At 49.2% G+C, this 19852-nt stretch overlaps 1 protein-coding gene across 3 annotated transcripts in view; it reads right to left on the bottom strand.

The window, feature by feature from the left end:
• The window catches only part of ANXA6 (annexin A6), a 54462-nt gene that overhangs the window by 9921 nt on the left and 24689 nt on the right, over positions 1–19852 (bottom strand). For 2 of the 3 annotated variants that reach the window (XM_082455622.1, XM_082455623.1), the window contains exons 11-23: positions 19686–19744; positions 18308–18430; positions 16791–16849; positions 15289–15367; positions 13499–13580; positions 12141–12235; positions 11450–11563; positions 10007–10097; positions 9129–9208; positions 8471–8524; positions 3418–3435; positions 2538–2631; positions 1181–1276 (exon numbers count right to left, since the gene is read on the bottom strand). In XM_082455622.1, the coding sequence (XP_082311748.1) occupies positions 1181–1276; positions 2538–2631; positions 3418–3435; positions 8471–8524; positions 9129–9208; positions 10007–10097; positions 11450–11563; positions 12141–12235; positions 13499–13580; positions 15289–15367; positions 16791–16849; positions 18308–18430; positions 19686–19744 (1044 nt within the window). The remainder of the gene's footprint in view (positions 1–1180; positions 1277–2537; positions 2632–3417; positions 3436–8470; positions 8525–9128; positions 9209–10006; positions 10098–11449; positions 11564–12140; positions 12236–13498; positions 13581–15288; positions 15368–16790; positions 16850–18307; positions 18431–19685; positions 19745–19852) is intronic. The other variant, XM_082455624.1, reaches the window with a different exon arrangement.

Raw genomic sequence — 19852 nt, 5'->3', positions numbered from 1 at the left:
AACACGAGGAAAGCGAGGTCTAGACGTGTCTCCATAGACCAACCACTCTGGTGATTAATACGAGCGTGAGCTTTGGGCTCGGGCGGCCTCTGGTGTGAGCCCTGCCTCCACCACTGATATGTAACCTTTCTGAACCTCAGTGTCTCACTTCGTAAAATAAGCAGATAAAAGCACCTCATAAGGATTCAACCAAAGCTGTGTGCAACTGGCTTCACACAGTGCCTGGCAGGAAATAATAATAGAAGCTATCATTCATCCAGTGCATTCTATGTGCCAGGGGGCAATGTTTTTAAGTGTTGTATAATTAACTCATTTAAATCTGTGTACTATTATCACATCCACTTTACAGAAGAGGAAAACTGAGGCACAGGGTTTCTGTGACTTGCCAATGGATGTAACTGTACAGATAGTAAGTGGCACGGCTGGGACTCTACCCGGATTCACTATGCTATTCTGCCTCCTAGGTATTGTTCCCAGGTGGTAAAGACCCACTGAAAGTTAAATAATAACATCACAACAATAACACCTCTGCTCCATCTGTTCTAAAACACCTTTTCCTCGAATTTGAAGTCCCTGAAATCAAGATGCATCCTGTAATTGATGGCAATTATGTGAAAACCTTTCACTGACACCTCCAGGTAAGATGAAGAAAAAATGTGCATCAATACAATGCATTTTGTAGTCATAAATAAGATACTGCTAATCACTAATACTAATAAAAACAAGTTTGACCTTTGCTCGTATCTACTCATCCGTTTATACACATGGAGAAATTGAGATCCAAAAGGGGAAAGACTTTTTCAAAGGCAAGAACTCAAATTACACAATAAGAGAGTAACCAAAGAGATCCAGGTGCTGGGAGGAGGGAAAGGTAGGTGTGTGTGTGTGTTTGTGTGTGTGTGTACACACCCAAGTCCTGCAGGACACTGCACCCCCTACCCAGCCTGGCCATCACCCTCCCAGCCACTTACCCAGAGAGCACTGTTTCCTCATCCTGCCCTGCAACCCAGAACAAGTTCTTGTGTTATCCTGCCAATCACACATAGGCAGAGCCCAAGAAGTGGCAGTGCTTATTTTCCAGTACTAGTAGCTTAGGAAACTATACAGGCCACACTCATCCAGTGAATCTGGCCATGTTCCCTGTGCCCCCCAGCCCTTTCCCTTGGTCCCCACCAGTTACCAATGGCCACAAACACATCTCTGACATCCCCGGACATCTCCTTCTTGATGGTGTGTTCCACGTCATAGTTGGTCATCTTGATGAACTCCTGGAAGACTGGCCCCAAGAGAAGCCCCGGAGGTGGGAGATGAGCTTTGACTCAGAGGAAGGGGGGAAGATCACCCCTCCCCAACCCACCCAGCAGCAGCAGGTATGGCTGCAGCCCAGACCTAAATGCATTGGTCAGGACTGTTGTGGAAGGGATGTTCTGACCTCAGGGCTGCCTTGAGCTCAGAGTCAAATCTCTACCAAGTCAGACACTGCCCCAGAGCTTTGGACAAGTTCCAGGAACGCAGGCATGGGTAGTAGAAGGAGCATGTGTCCTATTCACAGCTCTGCCACAAGCTTACCAAGTGACCTGGGGTGAACCCCTCCCCCTTTCTGGGCCTCCCCTTCCTCCTGGATAGCGTTTTTGTTTGTTTGTTTGTTTGCTTGTTTGCTGTGCTGAGGCACGCGGGATCTCAGTTCCCCGACCAGGGATCGAACCCATGTCCCCTGCAGTGGAAGCGTGGAGTCTTTACCACTGGACCACCAGGGAAGTCGGGATAGAGACTAATGTAAGTAATCACAATGATAACACCAAGGAAGTTACCAGGTGCTAAGTGCTTTTTGTGTATTTATTTTTTGTACCCTCACAACAGTCATGTGAGGTAGAATTAAAATCCTAAATTTACAGGTAAGGGAATTAAGGCACAGATATTCAGTAACTTGCCCAGGGTCACACAACTGATAAGTGGGAGATCTGAGTGAAGGCATTCCAGCTCCCAAGTCCGTTCTTTTAGTCACTGTGCTAAAGCACTTTTACTGGCAAGTGCCAGGCATATGCACGTCAAAATGTCCATGTCTTAGTGGTAAGGGCACTTCATCATCACCTAATGTCAGGGCCACCACATATAGGTGTGCCCTGTGCACGTGGCAGCCTGTGTGTGTACATGGTCCTTGTGTCATTATCACCCCTCACTGCCTTGCTCCTGGCAGACGTCACCAAACAATCATGACACAGAACCTTCGAATCCTTCTCAACACAGCATTCTAGGCAGCCACTACCAATCCACTGGAGTGGGCCTTGGAGGGAAAAGCCACCTGCCATCTCTTATCCCAGGCATCCCACGTGCTTCCCAAAGGAGGTGAAGAGAGTTGGCCTGAGGCTGAATGATGCCGTTAGCAGCAGAGCCAGGACTAGACCTGGCTCCTGGTCCCCATCGGCCACCATACTCCCTTGCTAGGGTAAGGAGTGGGTGGGTGGGCATCTGGCTCCTATTGTCAAGACTAGGGGATCTTCCTGCTGACTTGGGAGGGGGAGGGAGTCAGGCCTCACCTCTCCGGAGGTGCTGATAGCTACGCGTGCAGAGGATCGTCATGAAACGTGTCTCCAGGGAAGATCTGTCTCCACTGGTCGTGTCTGCTATTTCCTGCAGAGCCCAGGTCGGGGCGAGAATGTGAGAGGGAAGACACGAGAAAGCCTTGTTTGTTATTCACTTTCATGTCTGCCTGGGCCGAGGGCAGTTAGAAGCTGGGCTAACTCAGCCACCCAAGGAGGCTGACGTTGGCCCCTTCCTTCTTCCTCGGACTCCACATCCCCGCTTCAGTTCCCAGAGACCCCGTGGGCTCACCCAGAGGAGCTGAGCACAGAGCACTTCCACCCTGGCCTCAGGGTCACGGGACTGGGCCCAGGGGAGGGGCAAACAGGCACTGGGCATGGAGACTCAGAGCTCTCCTTCTATCTTTAAACCCCTCTGAAAGCCCCTCTGGGGAAGTGCGTCTGTGCACGTGTGCAAGGAAAAATGGCCTAGCCAGTGTTCCCCCAAGTGGGGTAAACAGGCAAACATATTTTTACACACCGCATATGTAGGCTTCCACAGTGATCTTCTAGCCAGCTATCAGTTCTATTTACATCGATATGAAATTTCCTTTAAAATAACTCATTTTGGGTTAAAATGAAAAGAGTCCATTTAAAGAAAACTATTCACATCTGGTGGTATGTGGCACAAATCAGGCGGACGGTGAGTGGTGAAGTTTTGGGAAACACTTGCCCGGCCCATATGTCACCCACCGGGGTTCTTTGGAGGCCCTGAAGGGGAGAGAGAGAACCTGGGGGGCACGCCCCCAGATCACTGCCTGACTCTGCCCCTCAGCTCCGCCCAGAGGCACAGCCAGACTCAGACCGTTAAAATCCACGTGAAGAATAGGGCACTCACCAAGATCTCAGCAGCCACCTGAGAGCAAGGAGGAGACAGGAGAGAGAGAGGGGAAGGCAAGAGTCAGAGGGGGCCCTGGGGTGCAGGGGAGGGAGCCTGGCTCAGGGTGGCAGAGGTCCCACAGTGGGGGGTGGGGAAGGGGCTGGGAGGAGACACCTTCCCTTGACCTTTGGGCTGGAGCTCAAAATGAGGACAGGTCTGGGAATTCACGATGAAAGTGTTTACTGGAGGGGCAAGAGGAGGGCACAGGACAGGACACTCTACCCCTCATGCCTGGCAACCTAGGGCGACTCCTCAGAGCCACTGAGACGTTCGACGTGAGACGTGCCCTGTTTCCTACACCTTTTACCACATTTGGAGCTGAAGGGTCCTCAGGAGACCTGTCATTTACCCCCTCATGTTACAGACAGGAGACAGGAAAGCTGAGGCCTGGAGGGGATGTGCAGCCGATCAGGTGGGAAGATGCCAGCTGTTCAAGTCATCTTACAAGGGTGAATTTTCATCATCACGTTATGCTGAACACAAAATTCTGAGGTTAGGACACTATTTTGTTAGGCAAATAGCTGTGACTCGCAGGGCCTGGGAACAGAATATAGCCAGTCCTGTGTACCCCAGACTGAGTTTTGCCTTTTCTTTTTTTTCCGAAACTCTGCCAACTACTTTATTCTATTGGGCAGACTGAAATCATCCTCTTTATAAACATCTCAATAGCCTTAGGCTTTAGAAACCTTTTCATTAAATAAATTTTTAATGTCTATCAAAACTCAAAATGCACACACCGCTTGATCAAGCAACTATACGTTGCTAGGAATTTCTCTCACAAATAAACCAGCAAAAGTCTTTGGAAATATTGTTCACTGTAATAGAGAAAAACTGGAAACCATTACTAGATCACTTGTTAAACAGGCAATGGTTCATTTAGTAATGGAAATCCATGCAGCTAGTAAAAAGAATGAGACTGGACTACAGGGCTGATAAGGAGAGAGTTTCCATTTAAATTAAGCAAAAAAGTCAAATACAGCATGCTGTGTATAAGTGTTCCTTTTATCTAGATGAGAAAAGATAAATGTATGCTCACTCTTACATATTTACGGGGAAGTTGTGCTAGAGGGGCAGTCAAGATACTGTTGACAGTGGTTTACCTTCTTCAAGGAGAAGGACCGGGGGGAAGAGCTTTTGCATTTTGCTTTATTTTTTCCTGAAATTTTATGTTTACATTTCCTCAACATGCAAATACGTTAATTTTTTTTTTTTTAAGTCAAATAGGAGTTATCAGAGCTACTAGGATTATGGGATGCTTCTGGTTTTTATTATCACTTTTCCATATTAAAAACAACCTGGTTGCACCTTGAGGACATTTTGCTAAGTGAAATAAGCCAGTTACAAAAGGACAAATACTGTATGATTTCAAATATATGAGGTCCCTAGAGTAGTCAACTTCATGGAGACGGCAGAGTGGTGGTTGCCAGGGGCTGGGGGGAGGGGGAGTAGGTAGTTGCTGTTTAATGGGTACAGAGTTTCAGTTTTGCAAGATGAAGAGATCAGTGGATGGATGGTGGAGATAGCTGCACAACAGCGTGAATGGACTTAATGCCAATGAAGTGTACACTTCAAAAAGGTTAAGATGGTAAATTGCACGATGTGTTACGTGTATTTTACCACAGGTTTTTTAAAAAAGTTATGCTAAAAAGTCTAGTATTGCTATTAAAAAGAGGGAAATGTTTAAAAAATTAAACAAAATGGAATCTAAAGTGTCAAAGATTCTTTACTTATTTGGATGAGAGAACCCCCAGATATATTTGTTTTTTCAAAGCACTTTAAGACCATCCTATTTGTAATATGAAAAATGCAGTGGGTAACTACAATAATTTTCCAGATATTCAACACAAAAGCTTTTCCTTATTAGCTGAGCCACTTCATGCCAAAATTAATCTCCAAAAGTTAGAGTTATCACATGACCCAGCAATTCCACTCGTAGACATACACCCAAGAAAAATGAAAACATACGTGCACATAAAAACTTGTACACAAATGTTTATGGTAGCATTATTCATAATAGCTAAAAAGTAGAAACAACCCAAATGTCTATTAGCTGATGAATGGAGGTTAAAAAAAAAAAAAAGTAATATATCCATACAATGAAATATTATTTGGCAATGGAAAGGAATAAAGTACTGATATATACTATGATATGGACAAACTGTGAAAATATTATAATAAAGTGAAAGAAAGTAGCCACAAAAGGCCATATATTGTAGGATTCCATTTATATGAAATGTCCAGAATAGGTAAATCTATATAGACAGAAAGTAGATTAGTGGTTGCCTAGGGCTGGGGTGTTGGGAGGAAATAAGAGGAACCGCAATATGTACAGGGTTTCTTTTTAAGGTGATGAAATGTTCTAAAATTACTGTGGTGACGGTTGCACAAGTCTGTGAAGACACTAGCAACCACCGAATTGTATTCTTTAAATAGGTCAATAGATAGTATGCAAATTATATTTCAATAAAGCTGTTATATTAAAAAATAACCTGGAGATTGAATTATCTAAAAATGGCCACAATTCTTCATTTCACTCTGGCTCTATAATAATTAGATCATTTACATGATTTACTGCTCACACTGGAACACTGAGAGTAAAGGGCAAGCTATCTGCAATACTGTGGGCAACAGGTAAACACTGGCCATATGTCACCTGATCATAACAGACCCAGATTTCCAAGAGCTTGAGGTTGTTCTCGATGCCCAGAGCGAGAGCTTGGGAAGGAGGAGGTGTAAAACCAGCAAGCACACACCGTCAAGCACTAATGTCATTATTTTTCTGGGGGACCTTGGCTCTGCATATGAAATGCCTTCAATTTTTGCATACATTTTCCTCCAGCATTCCCAATGCACCTCTAGAAATCTATTCTAAGGAAAAAAATCATGAATGTGATGAGAGTTGGTTACCAGGGAGAGGGCTTTTTAAAAGAAGTTTGGTAGATTCTTAAATGGAAGAGTATTTAGCCATTAAATGATGCTATTGATTTTTTAAAAATGATATGTTACCGTATTCACAGAATACTCATTTTTAACTGTTATAAATCAGGAATCCATTTTTATAAATACATAAAAAGACAACTAGAATAATATATTCTAAAATATTAACAATAGCTATTATTAGTAGTAGGTTATGGGGTTTTGTTTCTGGTTTTACTTGTCTATTTTCTAAAGTTTCAACAAAAGAATATGTATTACTTGAGAAACAAAATATTTCTAGCTATAAGGAAATGAGTCCACACTAAGATCAGGGTCTAGCAACTGTGAATCTGGAGAAGCAGCTGAGTTGGGCGGGGCCTGGCTCTGGCTCCCTTGGTTGACTCCACCCAGGTTCTCTCTCCCGGCTTCTCTCCTGAAAAGCGGCTGCCGGCAAGGTCCACCATTGCCCCCTGCTGGCAGAAACTAGAAGCACAGCCTCCTAGGCGGACCAGGCGCCAAGCAGAATTCCCCGGAGGATGAATTTCAGGGTGAAGGATGGATTTGGGATGAGCTTTCAGGAGGAAGCCAGGTTCAAAGACCCTTAACGGCACAATGGGGCTGCTCACAGCAGTACTTAATAAATACCTGCTGAATGAGGGGATGAAATGTGGCCTCAGCAAGCCAGTCTAGCGGTGGGGGCTTCCCTAGACTGGGTTCCCAGGCTAGCCCCCATAAACATATCTATAACACATTTGGAATACCTTATCTGAATGGAACCCTGCAGCTTCTGACAACTGTATTCCAAACAAGGGGCGGGAAAACTAGACACCAGCAGCTACATGGTTTGGAAGCTGCAGGGAAATGACTATACTGGGTCCTGGAGGATATTAAATGGTATTAAGTGCAGGTTTTGGAGTCAGGCAGGCCTGGCTTCAAATCACACCATGGCCACTTAGAAACTGTACCCTTGGATAGGTAAGGGGCTTCATTTTTCCTCCAGTAAGAAAACGGGGTCCTATCAAAGTACGAAATAGCCTCAGCATCACACTCAGTACACACTGTGATAGTTCTGTAGCTGTCGGGTTACAGCTACAGATTCTTCAGCTCAGATGGTGCTGTAACATTTCACACCTCTGTTGGCAGTATTCAGAACAGGGCTGGTGCCCTGACTCCCAGTCTATCAGGGCTCTTTTCAACCCACCAACTGTAAAAGAAGGGGGCTGAAAACACTGGCTGTGGTATCTATGCCCAACCTCTGGACCTGGGCCGGGCCAGAGGATGCTGGGAACAAGGCACAGGTGAGGGGGGACAGTGCAGATGGCTTCAACAGGGACTCCCCATCCATGGGGACCCAGAGGGACAATGCATTTGGGGTTGTCCATCCTCCATGAGAAGCCATCTCCACACCTCAAGCTCATCAGCCTTAGAAGCAGGGTAGCAGCAGAGCAGCCAAGAGACCCTATAGAAGCCCCTGCCCCCCTATTCACTCAACAACAGATATATATTGAGTACCAACCATGTGCCACTTTGGATACATCAGTGAGCAAAACAAAGATACCAGCCCTAGATGAACTCCCTTTCTAGGTCTCCCAGGACATTCATTCCCTTCAACTCGGTCACATTTTATAGATAATAAACTGAGACATTTAGCACTTAGGCCCCCTTCCCAGCAAGCTCCCAGACCAGCGCCCTCTGGGTCAGTTCCACCTGGGCCACTGATCTGCTGTGTGACTTTCAGGAGTCATTCATGCTCTCAGGGCCTCCAATTTCCAACTGTAACACGAGGGGTCTGACCTGGACAATCCACAGGTTCCTTCTAGCTCTGAGGGTCTAGGGCTCGAGCTCTACTCTTCACACAGGAAATGTCAGTAGAATCAGCACCACCCTCCCAAGCATCTCTCTGAAAGTTCTGGAAACTGTCATAGTCTCACTTCTAAGGGTGGAGAGGTGCAGGGGCCAAGAGTCTAAGTGTAGCCGGTCACACCAGCCATGTCCTGCCAGATGCCTTCCCCACTCCCAGACAGCCAGGGCCTGGCATGGACAGGTGTCAGCTGGAGTCACTGGGCAGGGGATGGGGTGGGGTGGGGTGTCTCACCTGGGCATCTTCCCGCGCCCGGTCCCGATCTTCTCCTCCCTCCTCACGGTTCCCCTGCAGCAGGACCAGTAAGAAAGTTCAGCCTCCAAACATCCACCCTCTCTGTCCCTCAGTAGCCACAGGACTTTGCTCAGCCACTCACCTCTCTGAACCCTCTCCCTCATGTGTAACATGGGGACAATAAACCTGCCTTCATAAGGTAGGCAGTCATGAGCATTAACACAAACATTGGGAAGGCACTTAGCCCAATGTCTCACTCAGACACACTGAACTTGCCATAACTGTGCATCAGGGCCTGGCGCCTGGGTTGTGAGAATTCAAGAGATGGTAACAGAAGCTCTTGGATGATGACACAGGGAAAGGTCACCCACATGGCTTTGTCCTGTCAGCTGGGGGCCCAAAAAGCCAGGTTGAGGGCAATCAGGGAAGGCTGCCTGGAGAAGGGGGCACTAAGCCAGCTTTGAAAAGTGAACAATGGAGAAGGCATTGCACAAGTAGTAACTGCCTCAGTGGTAAGACTCTGAGGAGGCAGCAGGGGAAGACATCCTCTCTTCATCAGGAGTGGACTCCTAACTCCCTGCCCTTCCCTGCAGCAACCCTTCCCCCACTCCCAGGGACGCACAGGGCCAAGCAGGCCTGGGGCCGTGAATTCACACACCGTGGCCAGAGAGATGAGGATCCTCCTGAAATGGCCGGACGTGTCTGAGCTCAGAGCATCTTCCAGGGACTTGTGATAGTCTAAGACAGAGAAAGGAGGTGTGGGCACCTGCTGGCCAAGAAGGACATGGGATGGGGAAGGGGTCCTAGAAGTGCAGACTGAAGTCAGAGCAGTGCTGGCGGGGTGGTGGAGATGAAGGAGTTTGTAGTTGGCTCTTGGGGGCATCCAGCTACCTTCCTGTTGATTTTGACAGTGATGTGCCCATCGGTCCATCATCTCCCTCTGCTCCTGTCCCTGCTGAGGGCTCAGTGCCTCTCCCCTCTCCCATACAACGGCCTCTCTGTCTTCACTCTCTTTCCTACCTTCGCTCCTGCATGGCAGTTGCTGGACCCAAAAGCACAGCTCTGATCATGTCACTTCCCTGCTCAAAGATTCTACCATTTTAAAGCTGCTCAGAAGAGAAAATGCTTAAAAGGTTTTTGACTGACACGCAAGGTTCTTCAGGATAATATGGGATCATTTGTTAAAAATTTATTAAAAATTTCAAGACGGTGACAGCAAAGCATGTAACCAGGCACGGGGCCTTCTGAATGCGGGGCCCTGTGTGACTGCACAGGCCAAACGCCCATGAAGCCACCCTCTCTCTCCCACTCCCAGTCAAACCCTCTTCTACCTCCAGGCCTCTGTCCTGCTGGGACTCCGTCTGGGGCACCCTTTCCCCAGACACAGGGCTGGGCACACCCAACGGGCTTATCAAAGCCTCGTGGCCTGAGAGGAGGGAGATGGGGCAGGGCTGTAGGGTGAAGCCAGGAGCTGGGGGACCTGCTCTTCCACCCCCCACCTCCCAGCGGCACTGGCCCCAGGCCTCCCACACTCACCCTCCTTATAGGCCTCATTGATGGCCCGGATTTCGGCGTTGGTCCGAGTGGCCAGGATTTCGATGAGAGCCTTTTCGTCTGTGCCGGCTCCCTAGAAGGTCAAGGCAAAGAGGATCTGAACCACAGCCCTGACCCCCGTGCAGAGGCCCGAGGGGCCCAGGTCAAAGAGACTCCTGCTCCAAGAAACCACGCAGGACGTCAACGCTCAGACCAAGCCTTCCCTAGTTTTCTTTTTACTCTCAGATGTGGCCCCCAGACCAGACCTTGGCACGATCAAGGGACCACACTAGCTTGTAAAGATTTCCAGAACCTCCCATGAGAAGTGCTTTGGACCAAAAATTTTAAAAAGAAAAGAATATACAGGATATGGGTATGTGTGTGTGTACAAAAATGCTTATATGCATATATATCTGAATATAAGTATTTATATCTAAGTACATAAAAAGGACAGAGGACATGCATCACAGCGTAACAGTGATTGTGGTCTCCGGGTGGGTGAGGGATCACAGATGATTTTTATTTTCTTCTTTTTTGCTCTGTGTATGTTTTCCCAAGCTTTCATGGTGAACACATATTTGTCAGAAGAAAAAAAAAGTTCCGTGCTTTAAGGAAAACAACAAGCTACATTTGTTTACATTTGGATTTGATGGACGATACGTGGACTGAGGCAGCTGGGGAACCCATTATTCTCAGGTCCCCACTTTGGGGGCGGGAAGGAGGCAGACAATACTGGTTGACTGATGGATTCAAATATCTGTTAAGCAGCCATTATGTGCCAGTCACTGTGCAAGCTGCTGGGGCAATGGCTATAAAAAAAGGTAAGACGTGTCTCTGTCCTGGGAGGTTACTGCGCAGTGGTCAACCGGTCCCTGGGTTCTCTGACCTGAAGGAGAGCTTCAACAGTCTCTTTATTAAAAGCTGGTGTGTGATGAGGACAGCCTTATCCTCAGAGTGTTCTGAGATCCATGGTCTAGCCCCATCCTTCTCCTAATTCCATGTTTTTAAGTCATTCATTTTTTTTTGTCCAGGAATTTTAAAAGGACAATAATCTCAATTTGCTTTGCCCAGGAAATGTCTGTTCTCCTCTTAATCCTTAAGGAGCCGAAAACTCTAGTGGTTTCATGTGGTTGTCAAGTCAGGCGCTCGAATCAGACAGACTTGATCCGAATTCCAGCTCTGCTACTTCCTAGTGCTATGACTTTAACCAAGTAACTTAAGCTCTGAGCCTCAGCTTCCTCATCTGTAAAATGGGGACAAAAGAGAAGCCTTGCCTTGTGAGTTGATGAGACAGGGAACTGAGCTAAGACACTGAGCCCAGGAGAGGCGTGGGAGGGGCTCTACCAAGGAGTTACACCCAACACACCTGGGCTTGGGAAGAGTGCCTGTGTCCCCCCCCAGCACCCACATAGACTGGACCCCACTCCCGTGGTGCCCACACCTTACCTCCATGGCTTTCTTCAACTGCTTGGCATCATAATGGGCCGGTGGCATCATGAGCCCCAGAATCAGCCTCGCCAGGTCTCCAGAGAGCTCAGACTTCAGGTCAGCCATCAAGTCCTGCAGAGGGCAGAGCCAAGGTCATGCCAACAACAGCACTTGCCCACATGTGACTTGGGACAGGGAGGAGACATGGAGGGAGGAGACATGGAAGGAGGAGAGGGCGCTCCAAGTGGATGCAGGGATCGTGGGAGCCTGTGTCTGTCCTGGCTGATGCTGGGTTCACTGTTTTGAGGAAGCCAAAGAGGGTGGGGGAAAAAAACCAAGCTGGAGGAAGACCCGCTTGTTCTCCTTGGAGGCAGGAGATGGGGAAGGAAAGGGGGCAGTGCCATTTCCATCCTGCGAAAACCGGTCAGCCAAAACTAGATGCCACTAACACAACTCATATCCCTGATCGAAGCTCTAAGTGGAGCCAGTCACGCACGTGTTGCTGACCACAAGGAACCTGGGGTGCAGTGGGAGGGAGAGGTGTGTGTGCAGGCAGCCCAAATCCAGTGCTGGAGACACTCCAAGAACACGTGGCCACAGGGGGTCCCACTGCCATGAAGACCCAGGTGCAGAGCTGGCTGTGACAGGCCAAGCTCCCTCCAAGGAGGAGCGTGGATGTGGGGCCCAGGGCCCAGGCTGAGGTCCTTACCCGGCCGAAGTGAGACTTGAAGGTCTGGCGGATCTGCTGCCGTTGGGCGTTGCTGCGGTGCGTGATGATGTCAGTGATGGTGCCCTCATCAGTTCCTGAGTCCCCAAAGCCACAGTTCAGAGGAAGGCCTTGGCCCAGCTCCCCCATGTCCCCCAGTGATGGGCCCCATCCACCTTTGTCAGGGTAGAGGCCAGGCTAGGCAGTCTTATGCCCCCAAGTCCCTGCAGGAGCCTTGCTTCTGGCCCAAGCCACTAACTTCCCCTGGATTCCTTCTGCACTTCTTTCTGCTCTGTCACTAGCTGAGGAAAAAAAGACCCCTGGGGGAGCAGAGAGCACCGGGTTGAGAGCCAGGGCTTCTGAGTTCCAGTCCCAGCTCTGGCAATGGCTATCCCCTTGGACAAGTCCCCTCCCCTTCTGTTTCATGAAGAGCTGGAGGGGTTACTAAGGGATCCTTCCAACCTGACAACCTAAGTCCTTTTGGGGACCCTGTGTCCTTTCTCTATAACGCCCTGAAAGCTGGACCCCAAGTCCCTCTAACCACAGCAGGTTGACTCTGGAAGGCATCAGGGTACCATTTCCTGCCCCTCAGATCAATGCCATCAACCTCAGACCTGGCACAGGACTCTGTCCTTATTTATTTATTAATTAATTTTTTAAGGACTCTATCTTTCAAGAGCATTTTTACCCCTGTCATCTCACAGTCCTAGATATGCTTGGTAGATATTATTATTCCCATGAGACAAATGAAAATGAGGCCCAGAAGGTAAAAGACTTAGCCCGAGGTCCCCTGGGAGGTGTTGTTAGACAGATCGGGGAGAAAGGGCAATGGAAGCCAAACCCAGATGCTCTGTCCCCGCTGGCCTTCCTGAGGACAGGCCACCCACCCACAGGTGGTTCTTCTCACCTGAGCCAAATGGAGGCCTGGACATGGGTAACCAGCAGGGGGTGTTCCCATGCCAGAACTGGCCTCTTGGGTTACAGGGTCCACACCCCTTATTTTATGCATGGAGATACTGAGACCCCCAGGTGGGTTACGGGACTTGCCCAAAGTCACACAGTGAGTCAGCAGCAAAGCCAGAGCAAAAACCCAGCCTTATCACCTAGTACTTTTTTCTATACCAGGGCCTGGGAGCACCTTGGTCTCTGGGAATGTTCCTTACAAACCCCCTCACTTCCCTCCTCCCTATACCATGGGAGCTGGAGACTCCAGGGGGGTGGAGACTCAAAGCAAATAAAGTGCCCGTCATCCTGCAGACCCCAGTCTGAGGCCTCAGCTCTTGCCCTTGCCAGGCCCATTGCCACACCTGCCACCCCTGCTGCTCCAGAGGCCAACCTGGTCCCTTTCACGTGCCCCTTACCAAGTCCCTTCATGGCTTTCCGCAAGGCTTTGGCATCTGCGTCAGGGTTAAAGTCACCAGCTGGGTGCACAGTTCCTTTCACCTGCAAGAAGCAGAAGGTGACTCAGCAGGTGCCTGGAGGCCCCCCCAGGGGCCAGGCCAAGACAGGAGCATGCGAGGGAGGGGAGGCTTTCCCCATGAGCCCCAAACCAAGCAGCCTGGGGGGAAAGAGGCGGGGGTGAAGGCACAGCAGACAGACCCCTGCCCTAGAGCTGAGAGAGGGAGGAGAGAGACAGACCCAGGTCTGGGAGCAGGGCAAGTGCTGTCAGGGGAAGAGAGGCCGGGCTCCTGCCCCAGGAGTCAGCTCTGGCCCAGCTGCACTGGAACCCAGTCGCTCAGAACCCTGCCCTGTTGCCAAGGTCTTCTTGCCTCTCAGAGAAACGCTCTCCCTGAAAAGGCAGCTGAAATGTTCTGAAATACCAGAACAGAGTTGCCCAAATTTCAATCACTCCTGAATGACCTTCATAATGTTTTCTATATTTGTGTACGCCCTATGCTATTTCTTAATATTTTAACTTAATTCAGCTTCTTTTCTGTTTTATTTAAATGCATTCATTTTGAAGTGCATTTAAATATTCCTAAAGGGCAAGGATTTTGGTCCATTTCGTTCTTTGATATATCCCAAGAGCCTGCAGCAGTGCCTGACACAGGGGTAAGCTCTCAAAAAAAAATTTGCTCAATGAATTAATGAATGAAAATAATTTTATATCACTATCATGAATAGAAAGTTGGTGTCATGTGCCATAAACTGATAATAACCCATGAAAATAAACGTCATATAAACAAAAAACATGTTTTCAAATACCACCAAATTTAACAAGACACCGTTGCTTGCCAAAAGCTGTGAACCTGAAGCTAGCTCTCTCAGCTCTTTGTGAAAAGGGGAAATTAGCGACTATGGCAAAGATGTGGCACCAAACTGAGACTCCTTCTTTGACATTAACAATAAGGTTGATGAAAGTGAAGTGGAGCAGCTTTCTCACTATGTGGAGTCAGGGTTATTTAATGCCATGGAGGTCCCCCTCCCCAGAAAAAAAACTCAATTCATTTCTCATATGACTGAAGATCATCTGCAATGACAGCTCTTGCCTTATAATTTGGGAAACGCTGTCCTAGAACATCAGAGCACAAGAGCCCTTGGAGGGCATCCAGACTGCCATGTCTAACAGCCTCATCTGAGAGATGGAGACAGAGAGAGGTGGGGACCTGCCTAAGGTAGCTAGCGAGTGAGTAATAGAGTCCTAGGTTCCAAACATTTTCGTAGGGGCCAAGTGCTACCAGAGTCCCTGGATGCGTTTGCCCTGAGTACTTTTGTGAAACCCTTCCTTCTTGCCCTGTGCGGGCCCTGGGTCTGAGGATGGTCAGGATGACCAAGAATCCCCCAGTGCACCCAGGGGTGCCCATCTGTTCTCAGCTTTCATGCCTCCAAAACCCAACTGTCGGACCCAGGATGGGATAGGCCCCGCTATTGAACCAACCAGGTCTCCATCTGGCAAGGTCTGTTAGTAGTTAGTGGGGCAGAACACCTCCCAGCGTGTGAGAGGTGAACGCAGGAATCAGATGCCAACACCACAGTGCCCACCCTCCCATCCATCACTCTGCGGAGAACAGGAAGCTTCAAGACGTGAGACTCAACGTCTCGGGTTGGCCACCAGGGGGCAGCTGGGTGCCAACCAGAGCAGCAGGAAGGTGCGAGCGGAAGAGTGGAAGCTGCGGTCAAGAGGTCAAGCAGGAGGGGGGGAGGGTCTGACCTCTACTCGGGCCACTGCACTAAGTTCCCACATCTGATAGGCCACCTGCGCTGCCTCCGGGAAGAACTTGCCAGCAGCACTGGAATGGAGGGTGTTAGGGAGAGGACAGGAGGGAAGGTCATCATGGGCAACACTCACACACACAACACACGCTTACACACACACACACACACACACACACACACACACACACTCATGCACACACACTCTAAGTAAATCCATCTGGCTTTCCCTTCTCTCCAGCCTGGGCCTCACCCATTCACCATAGCCCTCCCTCCACTTCTGAGAAACTTCTACCCTCTCTTGTGACCCCCCCTACCATGCTGGCTCTGAGCAGCAGCCTTCCTGGCGCCAGGCCCCATGCAGGAGATGATTTCTCTAGTCCCTCAACCTCCCCTTTCCTCTTTATAATTTGAGTGACTTCTATCCAAGTCTCCCCTCTCAGACATGTCCATGACCAGCTTAGGGCCATGGCATCTCTACCTCTCCTTCTGCTAAGCACCCCGGTTTATTAGTTGCCAGGTAAATATCTGCTGAACTGAATCAGCCCCTAAGGCGCTTAACAAAGGTAAACAGGAGGCTCTCGTATTCCCTACTTAACTGGATCGTTATAAGCCCCAGAGAAGGGAAATCAGAGTACCTGTAGTTCCTTTCCTAGCACCCAAATCTGGTCAAGTCATGCCCCAATTTAACGCCTCCAATGGCTGGCTCTCTGCCACCCTTAGGTGAGGTCCGTGTGCCAGGAAGAGGCCCCGGACCCTGCCCACCTCTCAGCCTCATCTCTCCCCAGCATGCTACAAAAGTGCGACCTCAGTTACATAAATGAACCAGGTGGTGCCTTCTCCTCTCTAGGCCCTCTCTCCACCCCAAACACTCGCCCTCCAGCCCCTGTCTTCACCTCTTCGCCTTCCTCCTTGCGTCTCGCCTCATTATCTCCAGGAGCCTCCCCGCCCTGTCTGGGATAGTGCACCCTCTGAGGGCTCTCAGAGGCTCGTATACTTCCCCATCATGTACGTACACCCTGGTCTGTATGCCTTTCTAGGCCGGAGGCATCATCACTGTGCTTCCCCTCAATGCCTGCACGTGGAGAATACTTAATACAGAGACGCTGAATAAACAAGCAGTCAGAGCAGGCATCTGTATGTTTTCCATTTAACAGATGATGAAACCGAGAAGCACCTGTGAAGAAAGTAGCGGGGCCTAGACCCTCACATTCTGATTCCTGGTCCACACCCCCAGACTAATTTCCAAGTTCACAGGAGTAGACGTCTCCATGTATGGGAGACCACACTCATGTGCACATACATGGACATGCAGACTTTCATCTGTGTGGTGCTCTGACCTTCGGGGAATCCCCAAGCCCATCCAATCCATCATCCATCCATCCATCCATCCATCCATCCATCTATCCATCCATCCATCCATCCACCCATCCATCCAGATGAGGCCAAGAGAATCCTGACCGGCCACGCCCTCCAGTCCTCGGCCAGGAGGTCACTTACTCATCATCTCCCCCACACAGCTTCAGCAGAGTCTTCTTGTACTCGCCAGAGGTGTCGTTCTGGGGAGAAAGACAGAGAAAGGTTACCTCTCACTCAGCCCTGGGATCCTCTCAGACAAGGAGGGGAGGTTCTCCCCCAAACAGGGGGAGGCTGACCACATATTCACAGCAGCCCTGACTCTCCTCCTGTCTGGAGGTGGCTGAGACCAAACAGTGGTGTACTGGTGAGTATTAACAACTGGCTGTCTGGGAAAAAAAGAAAAAAACGCCCTGATTTGTAGCATTTGCCAATTTCCGTGGTGTAAATACCTCCAATGGACAATTCCAAGCTACCGATATGCCTTTACTGAATGTGGAATTAAGAAGAGATGCCGTCCCCAGACAGCTGGCGTCAGCACACCCCTGCCACCAGATAATCCCCAGCCGCGCTCTCCCACATGAAATAGTCCATAAAATAGGGCTCCCTGAGCAAAAACACTGGGAGTGCCAAAACCAAACAAACAAATGTACATTTGATAGACACGGCATATTCTACATCCCTCTTGGAGCCTCATAATGGACATACTATAGTGAAGGCTGTGAGAAGTTCTGAGGTAAAGAAGCTGACTTATCTTTGCTTATTCTACTTTTTCCCAAACGTTTTCCATGGGACATTTTTGCACACAATGCCTATACAATTCCTATTTAGAAATACACTTTGGGGGGCTTCCCTGGTGGCGCAGTGGTTAAGAATCTGCCTGCCAATGCAGGGGACACGGGTTCGATCCCTGGTCCGGGAAGACCCCACATACCGCGGAGCAACTGAGCCCGTGCGCCACAACTACTGAGCCTGTGCTCTAGAGCCCGTAAGCCACAGCTACTGAAGCCTGCACACCTAGAGCCCATGCTCCGCAACAAGAGAAGCCACCGCAATGAGAAGCCCGAGCATGGCAACAAAGAGTAGGCCCCGCTCACTGCAACTAGAGAAAGCCTGCGTGCAGCAACAAAGACCCAACGCAGCCAAAAATCAATAAATCAATAAATAAATTTATAAAGAAAAAAAAAAAGAAACACACTTTGGGGAGCACAGCTTGAACTCAGAAAGCTTTATCCCACTCACCCGAAACAAGGAGAACCCAACCAGCTCTGCATCTGTCTCCTGTCTCCAGTCTCGTGGGCTGGACAGCCCAGAGTCATCGCCTGGCCCAGGGCCAACAGGTCCAATAAACCCTCCTTTGTGTTCTTCAGTGCCTCCTGCTGCCTTCAGCAGGCTGACCTCTCACTGCCCTAGGGATGGAGTCCTCAATCTGGATTCAACTTCATGCTCTTCACGGCCCCGCCCTGCCTTCCTCTAAAGAGGTGCCTCATGTCTTACAAGCACCCTGGACACTTGCTCCTCTGTTGGGCTGCCTTAAATTCCCTGAAGGTGCCACAGGCTGAGGCTCCTGGAATCCCCATGAGATGCCCAGCTTTCCAGGACAGTGCCTTTCCTCTTGGGAGAGCTCCCCAGCCCTCTCTGTACCCCCGTGAGCGCCTCACCTTGATCATGCTGTACAGGGACTTCTCATATTTTGTCCGGAATATCTCCCGGATGTCAAGCATGTCCAGCTCACTGCGGGAGACCATGATGCGGATCAGGGTGTTGTCCCGAGTCCCCAGCCCCTGCAAGACAAGTGGGTTTGGGGGACGGGGAGTTGAGAGGAGGCTGGAGTGCTGACAGCCCCCAGCTCAACTGAAAATACAACTTTTTGTGATAAAATGTTAAAATTAAGAACGAAAGAAGCAAATTGCCAATCCCTCCAAAGCTCCCTGTGTGTCCCTCCTGCTTTTATCTCCTTCCTCCCCCCACCTCATGTCATTCCCATCCTTGATACCCTCATAATTTTACCTAACTTTGTAACTCTAAGCAATACGTCGTTTAGGTTTGCACATTTTGGAACTCTGTAAATACACCACTATGCATTTATTTGTCCATGCTGCTCCTGATGGACACTGGGTTGTTTCTAGTTCTTTCATAATATGGACAATACTGCTATTGTAACGTCCTTATGAACACATCATACAGGCAAACTGTCCAGCTCACTCTGGCGCTGGAAGACAGAGGATGGGCTACAGGCCACTTGTCCTTGTGGGACGGCCATGCAGGGACTTTGGGCCTATGGCCTCTGGCAACAAGTGACTGTGTTCATTCAGCCTGGTGCACTATGGAAATATCACCACTTTCTGTGTGTCATGTGTGTAAAGTCCTGGGAAGCACTATCCTCAGTACCCAGGTCCCAGGGATGAACATCACGAATCTTGGCAGAAAATGCCAAAGTGTTTTTCACTTATTTACGTACATTGTATATAAACATTCTGTTTAATAGTACTTAAAAAGCATGGGCTTCCGATTGGGATTGACATATACACACTACTATATATAAAATAGATAACTAATAAGGACCTGCTGCATAGCACAGGGAACTCTACTCAATACTCTGTCACGGCCTATATGGGAAAAGAATCTAAAAAAGAGCAGATGTATGTATATGTATAACAGATTCACTTTGCTGTACACCTGAAACTAACACAACAGTGTAAATCAACTATACTCCAATAAAAATTAAAAAAAAAAAAAAGAAAAAAAGCATGGGCTTCCAGCCCAGCTGGCTAGCTGGATCGGGTGCAGGCGGTCACTGCACCCTCTGATCAATCATGAGGACAGGGCAGGTACTGGGTAGGCAGGTGTGTGACCGGGCAGCACTCCAGGCTCTGGAGCTCACCTGGGACAAAGTGCCATCATGCTGTCCTGTGGTCAACGCCTTGAACACTCTCTTTGGCCGGTGGACCCCAAGGATTTGCCAGACACCCGACAGTCCTGCGGAGGCGTGCAGAGCCCCCATCCCCCTACCTCATTCACATCAACCCCACCACGCACCTTCATGGCCTTGAAGAGCCTCTCAGCAAAATACTCTGGGGTGCTCCGGATGCACTTCACTGAGAAGAGGGGGGAAGAGGTAGTTATTCTGGCTGCCTCGGAAGGACGAAGGGGTGGCCCGAGCCCTTTTTTGTTTCCATTCCTTGGGGGCCACCAAGTTCAAACCT

Source organism: Balaenoptera physalus, assembly GCF_965194825.1.
Source record: "Balaenoptera physalus genome assembly, chromosome: 3".
In the NCBI taxonomy this organism is placed as follows: domain Eukaryota; kingdom Metazoa; phylum Chordata; class Mammalia; order Artiodactyla; family Balaenopteridae; genus Balaenoptera; species Balaenoptera physalus.
The sequence above is the reverse complement of the archived record's forward strand: the minus strand, read 5'-3'. Positions and strand labels throughout refer to the sequence as shown.